Source organism: Setaria viridis, chromosome 6 (assembly GCF_005286985.2).
Source record: "Setaria viridis chromosome 6, Setaria_viridis_v4.0, whole genome shotgun sequence".
Lineage (NCBI taxonomy): Eukaryota > Viridiplantae > Streptophyta > Magnoliopsida > Poales > Poaceae > Setaria > Setaria viridis.
The window spans coordinates 5,122,349-5,133,857 of record NC_048268.2 but is presented as its reverse complement, the minus strand read 5'-3'; the positions used below and the strand labels follow the sequence as shown (position 1 = coordinate 5,133,857).

The window sequence follows — 11,509 nt, the reverse complement described above, 5'->3', positions numbered from 1 at the left end:
TCGTCAACAGCCGGCATAGGTGCCCGGCGCCTGCTCAGTCTCCTTCAACAGTCCGTGTTTGTCCTTCGGCTACAAAAGACAAATTATTAATGAAACCCCAATCCATGTTTACTTTTAAAGTTCTAATTCTTTCGAGCAAAACACCTGGATGTACAAGGTAGACACAGCATTTTGGATAACTAGCCGAGTTGCCCGTGCGATTGCACGGGCTAGTCCTTTTAATATTTTTTTTTTATCATTATAAGAGTATATCTCAATAACAATTGATTTAGATTGTTTCAAAATCTTTATTGGCTTATACATTTAGTTTCCGTGTATTATCTATCTAGCTATCATATTATTCTTGTTAAAGGTATTAGAAAGTTTTGATGACTAAATATCTTTTTTTTTCTTGGTACAAGAGATTGGGTTGGGCCATTGATGTATATAAGACATCATGATCACAATATCACAATAGTTGATATTCATTCATGGCCAAAACATAATCTCAATTCTCAAAGCCCACAGTGCTTCATGAACCAATCCACAATTAGTGAAATGGTAATGTGCACCTTTAAAATTGCTGAATTGATGGCTCCGCATTAGTATTATTTTCAGTGAAAAACTGGAAATGACAGATTGACAATAGCATCAACTTACATAAATGAGCAGATGCCTAACTGACAGAAAGGACAACTAAATAGTGGGACTTCATATGTATGGCACTACACAAGATAGTGATCAAGATGAATGGCGCATCCTACCGGAAAGCTCTAGGACATTTATTTCCTAGCATTATGCTCTATTTTCCGATCGGATCCCTATCATCTCTTTTATCACGTACTCCCTCCGTTCATAAACATATAACGTTTAGGGCAACAAATCTTGTTCAAAATGAACTAAATTTGTTATCATAAATGTCATATATTAAAAAACGGAGGTAGGACATGTAAAGAGAGATACATAGTGTGAGAGAGTTCTTGTATTTCCAAGAGATAAATATGATCGATATGTTTTATTATTTTTTAACCGAAGGAGATATGTATAGATAGAAAGGAGAGATGTAGATATTATATTTGTTTTACGCTATATGTTTTTTCTAAGAATAGATAACATATTATTTAGAGCATAATAAATACGGTATATGTTGATTGAATTTATTTGTTTCTCAATTAATATGAGATATATGATGGGGAGAGAGGAAAAAGGAGAGGAAGTTATGGGGAGGGGGAGAACGTGGGAGAGGGAGACACCCAGTGGGAAAAAGGTGTGTGCGTGTGGGTGAGGGGAGGGGGAGGTCCACGTGAGTTTGTTAGTGAGAGGGGTTTGATGAGGTTGTTAGGGATTAGTAGGATGGATTAAGAGTTAAGTATTAGCCAGCAGCCTAGAAATGAGTTTTGCCACACTGCTAGTAAGACTGATGGGCCTGTAGCATGAAATTCTCTTAGCATCAGCAACCTTTGGGATGAGAACTATATGGGCATTATTGAGTATCTTGAAGTGTTGACGCCTCTGTTCAAAAAAATAGTTCGCCGCTGCCATCAGATCACACCTGATAATATCCCATGTAGTTTTGAAGAAAATATCAATAAAGCTGCCTTTTCAGATTGCATATGCATGATCACTTCTTTCACCTCTTCTTCAGAGAAAGGTTCCTCCAGCTGTTGCAGATTATGTTGTTGCATGTTGAGCCTAGCCCAGTTCAAGGTCCTTTCCCTGTTATCAACATTCCCAAGCAATTGGTTGAAGTGGTCATGGACTGCCTTCTTTTTGTCCAGCAAGGAATGCTTAATACCATCAGGAGTCTGGATGGACTAAATGAAATTCTTTCTTCTTCTGCCATCAGCTGCCATGAAGAAAAGCCTAGAATTTGCAGCCCCTGCTCTAATAAAAGTGAGCCGTGACTGTTGTCATGCTCATAGCTTCTCCACTGCCGTCAGTGCCAAGTACCTATTCTTGAGGTCCCTTCTAAGCAAGATTTCTTCGTTATTGAGATCTCTGAATTCCTGCACCACATCTAAATAAGCTGTCCGGCTGCTACAATGAGGAGCTTTGTGTCGTTGTGGTGGTGTAATGTAAGCTAAAACATACCTAAACCCGTGTGCGTGCGCCAGGATAGGCCCACAATGTATAAAAACTTTTTTCTTCTTAATACAAAAATACGCAGCTCTCCTGCGTATTCAGAAAAAAAAAACAATGAGGAGCTTTGTGGGGCCAATCATAGACCTCGACCACTGTCTCAGATGCTTGCCTGTCCTCTGCATTTTAGGGCTAGTTTGCCATGCGTGCTCCTCACGCGGAGCCGGAGCCCGAGCCACGGAGCCCCTTTTTCTAGCTCCTCCATGCAGCCCCAAAAGGGGTTCGGCTCCTCCACGAGATGCCCAAAAGCGGCTCCGGCTCCTCCACCGTTTGGTGCAGCTCCGGCTTCTCCGTGCCTCAGTGAGCATGCAAAGCCGGAGCCGGAGCCCTCCTAAACTCGCCCTAGTGTGCAATCTGATGAATGGATTTGAGATTGCCACAGGTGCCACAGGTTTGTCCCAAGAATCTTTAACAACATTTTCTCGAACGATTCTTTAACAACATCACTGTAGCCCGGTAATTTCGGCCAGAAGGATTCAAATCTGAAGCCTCTAAATTTATTCCTTGGCATCTCCCCAATTAACAAAAGAGGACAGTGATCAAACACCACAGAAGACAGAGCTTGCAGAAAACAGTTTGGGAGCATCATATCCCAATCACAAGTGTAGAAAGCTCTGTCAATCCTAGCGTGAGTAATAGTAGTAGGTGAATTTTCTCCCTCTTAGGTTAATCTCTTTTAGCTGTAAATCCTGCACTGCAGCACTGAAAGCTCCCAGTAGCCTTCAAGCTTTTGTCTTGAGCTTGTAAAATCATGTTGAAATCACCAATAAGCAGCCATTTTTCCTCAACTATCACCTGAATCTCTTTTATCTCCTGCAGAAAAGCAAGCTTGGCATTGTCTTCTTGTGGTCCATATACCACAGTACCAAGTGGCCATGGTAGATGTTGCAGATATCTTGGCAGTTACAGAATTGGGTCCCCTAACTTGAAAAAGTCCGCATGCACTGCTAGCAAGACACCACCTCTGGTGCTTTGAGCTGGCAGATAAACAAAATGGTCCACAAACTCCGGGCCTAAAGTTTCCATGACAATTTGGTCGTCAATGAAATCCAATTTCATTTCTTGCAGACACACAATTGTACTAGAGTTGTCTCTGACCAGATCCTTCACCACTTTTCTTCTAGTCGGGTTGTTCAGACCCCTCACATTCCAGTTGAAAATACAACAGTTTTGTTCACTCATAGTAGACCAAGGAGCTCAAACCCTAGCACTGAGAAGGGAAACTACTCACCAAACCCAAAGACAACATAAGTCGGGTGCAATCCCTCCAACATGAATGCAAGCACCCACAACACCACCTACTAAAATAGGTAAAAGACAGATTCATGGGGAAAAACTAAACACACACACACAGCAACAATAAGTAGGAGCATAAGACAGTAGGCCTCAGCCTCAATAGCAATGGCACTGAGGGGATCAGCACCATCAGCTCCACCAATACCAAAATTTTCACAAAACCCCTTGACTGCAACATTCTTCAGTGGTGAAACAAATTGGTGTGTGAACTTCTCCTGTGCTGCATGACTAGGCACAGGATCCTCATCCCACATGCCACTCTTTTTCATCAGGAGTTGGGTTGCCTATGCCTCCATAGACAAATTAGTTTTAGGCTTATTAGCAATTCTAGTGCTCTTCCTTTGTGGCTCCGAATTTGCTTCTGTATTTGCCTTCTTGGTTCTAGTCTTTCCCAACACAGTTTTCAAATATGGAGTAGTCAACAGAGGTGGTTCCACCTTCAAACTCAGGGAGCCAACAAAAGATACAGTGACTCCGAGACCAGCAGCAACACCCTGAAGCACATCATCTTCAGCAATGTCCTCCTTCTGTGATTTACTGGACACAACAATAGCAGCTCCTTTCGGATCAACAAACAACTCCTTACATGCCTCAACATCGAGGAATTGTGTAGCCTCCTCAACAATAGCAGCCCCCTTCGGATCAACAAACAGCTCCAGACTTGCCTCAACATCAGGCAGTGGAGTAGCCTCCTCAAGACACACAAAATCGCAACCCTCCATCAAGGTGTCAGGATTCACACCAGGAAATCCAGCACCTCCAGAAACTAGGATATCCTGTGCTCCCTCTCGGTCCTTGTCCATAAGCTGTGCTGCATCAAACTACACAACATCCCCCTTAGCCTGAGCCGGTACAGGACACGAGGTCATCTGAACGGCAGGAGGCGTCGTTCTCACGGGCAGGATTGGGAGATTTCTCGGAGCTGGAGGAAAGGACAGATCTAACGCATCTAGGCAGTGGGGTGATGTGGGATTGGGGGAGGACGGAGCGCCGAGCGCCGGTTGGTTGAGGGGGGGGGGGCTAGGCTGTTTGCTGGGTTGAGGGGCCCCGTGCACGGCCGGGGAAGGTACCGGCGGCGGGGGGCCGGCGGTGGCGGCGGCAGGGGAGGGGGGGTTCGTGTGGGGGCGCTCCATCCTGCTCCAAAATGAGAGGAGAGTGTTCGCAATTCTATTCAAAGCAGGGAACAGACATTTCGGAAATTTCTAGACAAATTTCGATCGTCAAATTTCCCCGGAAGTTCACAAATCGCATATGTTTATCATGTGTTTAATGAAATTTAAGGTGTCGCCATGGTAAGCTATGTGTCGCCCAAGCAAAGGCCGGGACAGGATACATGATAACTCTAGCTTACAGGTCAGACCAGATCAATAGTAGTAAGTGATTATTGCATCCTTTCCTGTGGCCTATCAGTTTGATATGCAGCTTTCATCACACTTCATCACCAGATGTGTTCCTCTCCATCTTTACAAGAATCAGGTGTTCTGAACTTTTTGCTTTTTGAAATGCAGATATACCATATTCTGTAGAATGAAACATTTTTTCCCCTGAACTTCATACAATTCTTCCATGAGAGAATAAAACATTTAGGAGGCATTCAGTTTATGTACAGAGTGTGCAAGTTTGTCTGTCGCCAGTGTATAATTTTTACAGCAGATGAGAGGGGCACAGAAACAAAGCCCTGGGACTATCTGATAGACTGCTACTGATCATCCTACTGAAGAATTGTAACAGGAGTGATGAGCTGATAAATTGACCCCCAAACAATGAAGATATGGTTTTGATCTTTTCTAGTAGGGGTCCGAATAATATCTGCAAGAGAGAAGCACATGTGAAATATCATCATTTCGCGTGATAAAGCATCATCAGACATGGAAAACATTTTTTTTCAAATTTCAATAATATAACAAGAATGATGCCAACACAGTGGTGCAGCCATATGCTTGAGTAGCCTCCTCAAGATAACATAGAAAAATGTAAAGAGAAGGAAAGTGAGTGACTGTTCATGACTCATGAGGCACGTCAAAACTTATCAATACTCAAAGACAGTCTTTCTTCCTTTCTTTTCTTTAAAAATAAGTGAACTAGAGATATTCCAATTTAAAAGCAATTTACTAGACACTAGCTACGTACTTACCATTTAGCATTCTCATTTGCTTCTTCTTTGTGCAAATTTCCATTAGTATTCTGTAAACTAGGGGATGGCTCCGTTGGGTTGCCTTGGTTGTTTGACCAGAAACCCTGCCAAAATCCAACTGACCGAGACTGAGTGCTTTCCTGATGCTCTTCAGACTGCCTTTCATAGTGACCAGCTGATCCTGGATTTAACTCAGAGAACCTTACGGCTCCAAGAAGTCTCTCAGGGAGCTCTGATTCGGTTTGACTCTCAATAAGAAAGGCTAAATCTACAGTTAGCGTTGTAATATAACCAAATGCTAAATGCACAATTGCATTTGCAACTATAGAAGACCCGATATCTACATCAACTTCAATGAAATTTGATCCTTGAACATATTTGCATGTGAGAGCTCTCCCCAATATACAGATGGCTTGTTCACCCACAGCAGTTCGAACAATCCAGGGCCCCTTAACAATGTTCGCGATTAACTTAAGCCTGGACTTCCGGAAAGCATCATCGCCTTTCAAGAATTGATCCATAAGCGAGCCTTCAGGCACAGGTTCCAGTGATACAAAGTAGAATATTGCGCTGTAGTTATCCTTGGGCAGTTGCAAGTTGAAAGCCCAGACAAAATGCTGTTTACCATGTGAAACCTCCTCATCGATGGCTTTCCTAACACGATGGTTCTTGTCTTTCAGGATCTCACAGATTTTTGCTGGTCCCTTGATCCAATCAAATCCAAGAGGCTTCAAAAGAGATTCTCCACCTGGTATTTTTACCTTATTTGTAAGATATTCTGGGCCTCTGACCATGAATGAATCACCGGGAGGAGTAGCCCAGCCATTAGGGCAGCTTTCAGGTGCTAGACAAGGAACTGCTCCTCCGGACTTAATGTTCTCTATCCATTGGTGCTCAGTCTCACCATTCGAAGAAGCCATCTACAGGAAAAGCCAGGTCAAGTGATTAATATCAGTTTGGAACTCAAATAGAACAAACTATGGTATATAGGTACACAAGACAAGAGATTTGAGGGCAAAGATAACATTTACTACTTTACAATTTGCATTTACCAACAAAAGCACCCACTTGTGTATTAACGGATTTTCTCCAAAGTATGGGATGTTGGTCCATAATTTTTAACCCAGCCATGTACCACATTGACGTAATGTTAATATATGACGAAACATCCTTCTAAATAAAGTGATAAAATTTGTGAAGCAGTTAGTGTTTAACATATCCTCAACTATGTTTATAGCTTGGAGCATAGTTACTGCTTGTTTCCTTGGGCTTTTTTTTGTTTATGGCCTCCTGAGGTCATGTACAGTTTTCCCATTTTTGTTTCATATTTTATAATATTTACCACAGTATGGGCTAACCCTACTGCTTTCACCCAAAAAAATCCTCAACAAGGGGGATATATAGCCCCAAAAGGCTAAAGCTTTTGTGCTGCAGTAAAAACGACCTACACAATGCCAGTCCCTGGTAGCATGCCAGTAATCAGGAGCATAGCACTAAAAGCTTATGGCACAGAGCAGCATTTTTTGACATCACAAAATAGGATGTGATGCATCCATGACGAAGCATTATGCCATCAGAACAAGGTGACATGGAAATGGAACTGAATGAGTGGGATCAAATAGATAGTGTGCAACCTGTGACACTTCCACGCCTAAGTCCATAACTATTTAGGTTCACCCAGAGGCCATAACTCCGCTAATCCAAAGTATCTTCCAACTATCAGGTTAGAAACTCCTTTTAGTTTTACAATTCTTCGACTGACAGAATTGGGAAGGTAATCCTGTGGGCTAAGGCTCTTTAGCTGAAAGCGATGTGGCGCGCAGATGGCCGCAATTGGATCAGCTCAACAACTGAACAACAAAGGGGAAAATTTCTTTGCCCCCTCAGCCCCTCTGTGCAGGGGGGTCAACACTGCGCTAGAGAATCCAAGTCCTGCCCAGCAATTCCACCGGCAAGAACTCGCCCAGGGGCAGCACCAAACCTGAGCTACGAGAGACCCAAGAAGCTCCCGTTGAACCGAATCACAAGCTATTCCAAACCCGACGGATTCGTACACCGCCCGACCCGACCGCCCACCAAGCTCTCGAGTTCGAATCGAATGGTTCTTGCACGTCCTACTCCGATGAACAAGCACCAACACCAGGTTGACAACAGATAAAGAGAATCGGAGAAGCCGCAAGCTCACCTTGGGATACTGCCGGCCCACCGGCGAAGTGGCACGCCGGGATGAGATCCTCGAGCAGCAGCGCCGCGACGAGTTGACTCGGGTCTGGAAGCGGAACCCAATGGGAGCCTCGGAGAGGGACGCGGGGATCTGATGAGGCCTGGATTCTGGATTGCGTTGGGAGTTGGGAGCTTGGATTTGTGGCGTCTTCGAGAAGGTTTCGTGCGGACCGGGGAAGCAAGGGAAGGAAAGGAAGGAAAGCTTTGCGTAGCCGTAGCTGCGAGGGATAAACAAACGGGATGCAGGCAGGTGCTGCCATCGCTGAGTGCTGATGACGTGACGGCGACGAGCCGGCCAAGCATGATTGGTGTGATACCGTATCTTTCTTTTCCTCTTTTGTTTTCTTTTTAAAATGGGAAAATTAGACATACCGATGGAGTGTTTGAATTTTTAGTCCGGACTAAATGTTATGTCACATCGAATATTCGAAGGCTAATTAAGAGAATCAAACCTGAGCTAATTAAAAAACTAATTACACATATGAAGGCTAATTCCCGAGATGAATCTATTAAGCCTAATTAATCCATCATTAGCACATATTTACTGTAGCATCACATTGTCAAATCATGAACTAATTAGGCTTAATAGATTCGTCTCGCAAATTAGCCTTCGTCTATGCAATTGGTTTTGTAATTCATCTATATTTAATACTCATAATTAGTATCTAAACATTCGACGTGACAGGAATTTTAAGAGCTTCTAAATAAACAAACAGGCCTAATACTATTACTGTGTGCCACTATTTTCTCAAAAAAAATTCACTTCCCTTTTATATTTTGCAATCTTGATAGAAAACTTAATTTTTATATGGTAACATTGTGGCACGAGCGGCGGCTAATCCGCACCCGCGTTAGCACTAGGCTTGACTTTCCCTTTTAAAAAGAAAACAAAATTATTTTCACAACTTTAGAATTAGATTTCCACAACTTTATCGCACACAATGTATAGCCGGGAACTCATCTTGAATTCTTGACAAACTGAGGTAAAGAAACTGTCGAAAAGGCATGGTCCGCTAATAATTAGTGTTTCGATGATGTTCAGATCAAATCTCAAACACGCTTGGAGGAACAGGTTGTGGCGGTAGCGATGGGAGACAATAAGATAGCTAGAGAGGTAGAAAGTTACAATACCTGATGCACACGAGAAGGAGCTGAGATGTCGATGAGCTGGTGATGCAGGAAGAAGAAAGAAAGAGATCACACAATCTGGTAACCATTATCTGTGATAAAATACATCATGAACGGATGTAACTAACACTAACTAAATAGAGTTTTTATTCTAATTTGTCCTATTTTTTAGCTTGTCGGTTACACTCTAATTTAAACCATAGCCACAAATAATATTCTTTCTCTACTCTATTCGGCTGGTGCATGGCTGCTGTTGCCGCTGCCTACTGGTGCGTGCTGCTACAGCTGCTTGCTCTCTGCCGAGCAGCAGCAGCTAGATACAAAGCAGCCAGCCGAATAGAGTATAATTTATTTTGCAAGTGAAAATCTAACTAATTTGTTTAGATGCATTTTGCAGCAAGAACATCATTAGCATCACCTTTCTGAGATAAGTACTAGTTGATGTTCATGATCATCTCTATCTCTACAACTAAAAAAAGAGAAGGAGACTTTTTTTACATCCGGGCCTCCAATGTTTCGCCGTACCTCTGTCTGCCTCGCCCGTCTTCCTATTTTCTTTTGTTTCCCGATCCAACGATCCCCCTCATCCCTTTTCTCCTCGTCGCGGTGCCTCCACCCGTCGTCCTTTTCCTGCCGCTACCGCCCCCGCCCGCCCGCCTGCCAAGCACGCCGTCCTGGTCCATCGCCCGGCGGCCGGCACCTCCTCCCGTCACCCTTTTCCTTTTCCTGCTGCTGCCGTCGCCCGCTCACCAGGCACGCCGTCCTGGTCCATCGCTCGGCGGCTGGTGCCCCTGGTGCACTACCCAACTCTTGATCGTCGGCATCAAACCTAGGACAGCCTCAAGCGGTAGGAGGACTGCGACCCATCCAGGTGCCCTTTTACTCAAGATGCAAGGCGCGCAGTCCGGATCAGGAGGACTGCGGCGGTGCCGAAGTCGGCGGCCCCGTGTATCTTCCTCTCCCCCTGTGGGGACCACCCCTCGAGCGTCCTCACTTTATGCAATTCAGCGCTAGTCCCTGGATCAGTAGCTGGCATAAGCATTAATCGGAATGATAATTAAAGTAAGAAGGAAAGAAATAGAAGGATTTTAAAGCGATGTCACCTCACCTTCTAGGGATAAACAAGCAGCTATTATGGGTGGAACACAAGGTTCCTATAAGATCTGGCAAAAACAAGCAAGGTTGAGTACTTTTGTTAGAAGAACTTAGCAAATATCTTAACATAGCAAAGTTATTAACATGCAGGGTAGCTCAAGGAACGGCTAGTATTTATTTGTAGAAAGGCTTTTTTATGCAAAGTGTTGTACCACTGGGGTGTTTCAGAAGGAAAATAAGTTTTTGGATATATTTGTTGTTTGGCCCTGGAGGAGAAAATGAAACCTCCCCTCCCAGTTCCCAGATTTTATTTGAAGCGACCATCGGGTCATGCTTATATCATGGACACAACCTCTGCCCCTTCACATTCCATTTTGTTAGAAAAAGGTGAGATTAATCAAAGAGAGCTTTGTCCATGTGAGTTCATGACCGTAAATCTCGGCTATTCGAATAGATTGATTAACTCTGCAGAGTCTGTACACTTTAGCCATACGATCGGATAGCCCATAACAAGGCCTTTGGCGGTGCTACCCTACAAGACCCATACCCATCGGCGTCTATTTCCAGACAACATCCCCTAACTCCATCCATGGATAACACTAGGGTCTCAACAAGGGCCATTCCTCATCCACTCTCGGACATTCTCCCGAGAAAAGATGCATCATACAATGAAAGTTAAGATCAACAGGTCCTCGAACATTAAACCAATAACCCGTGCGAACTAAACCTGAGGCTATGCGAAGGTCCTGCTCTAGCCCATCTGTTGCGAATTAAGTCCTCACATAAATAGGCAATCCTGAAGGTTGTACCATTTTAGTTCATATGGTTGCACATATACACCGGAAAAACTTGCTCAATGAACTGGTCCTTAGGTGACCAAGATAAGCCTCTGGATAGGAGCTTCCCACAAGGCTATCCACCTTACCTTGTATCCCTCTTAACTTGTTGCAAGTCACCTTTTATTACCCCTTCTTCTTTGAAGAAAACTCACACCTTTTTGTATGCTTTGCGAAAGAGGGTTTGGATGTGTAATTGTGGTCCTAAGCCATCTAACTCTAGTAAGCCTTGGGTATCAAGGCTATTCTTATGATTTTTGGTGGGAAAGGATAGGCTTATTTTATGGGAATGGCTATCCTTATATTTGAAAATAGTTATAAAACCATGCGGTTCCATATTTGTTATGTTGATTAATTTTAGTATTACCAAACATGGGGTAAAGAACATGATCAAGGAGTTGGTGTTAAGACTTACTTTGCTTTTCAGTCGGGAAGTTCAAAACCTTAAGCGAATATCTAACTTTGAGCTATAACACAGTCTTCTTGGGGAGACTTAAGGCACTAGTCAAAGAAACACAAACATATGATCAATCATCAATCAATAGTAATCCAAAGCTTATTGAGAGGGTTCAAGGAAGGATTCCAAAGAAATGGATGGTTTAAAATCTTATGGTTGAAAAGGCTTTTCTTTATATTTTATGGGGGTTTTTATGTGCGGTTACATGGCTTGGGAGTGATT

The 11,509-nt window shown here is 43.4% G+C and overlaps 1 protein-coding gene across 1 annotated transcript; it reads right to left on the bottom strand.

The window, feature by feature from the left end:
* Positions 1-4,981: 4,981 nt before the first annotated feature.
* On the bottom strand, positions 4,982-8,009 carry LOC117861516 (protein ENHANCED DISEASE RESISTANCE 2-like). Its single transcript, XM_034745087.2, has 3 exons — positions 7,734-8,009; positions 5,549-6,468; positions 4,982-5,223 (listed from the first exon to the last, which is right to left on the bottom strand). Coding segments are annotated over exons 2-3 (921 nt in total). The 5' UTR covers positions 7,734-8,009; the 3' UTR covers positions 4,982-5,222.
* Between the last annotated feature and the right edge of the window lie 3,500 nt (positions 8,010-11,509).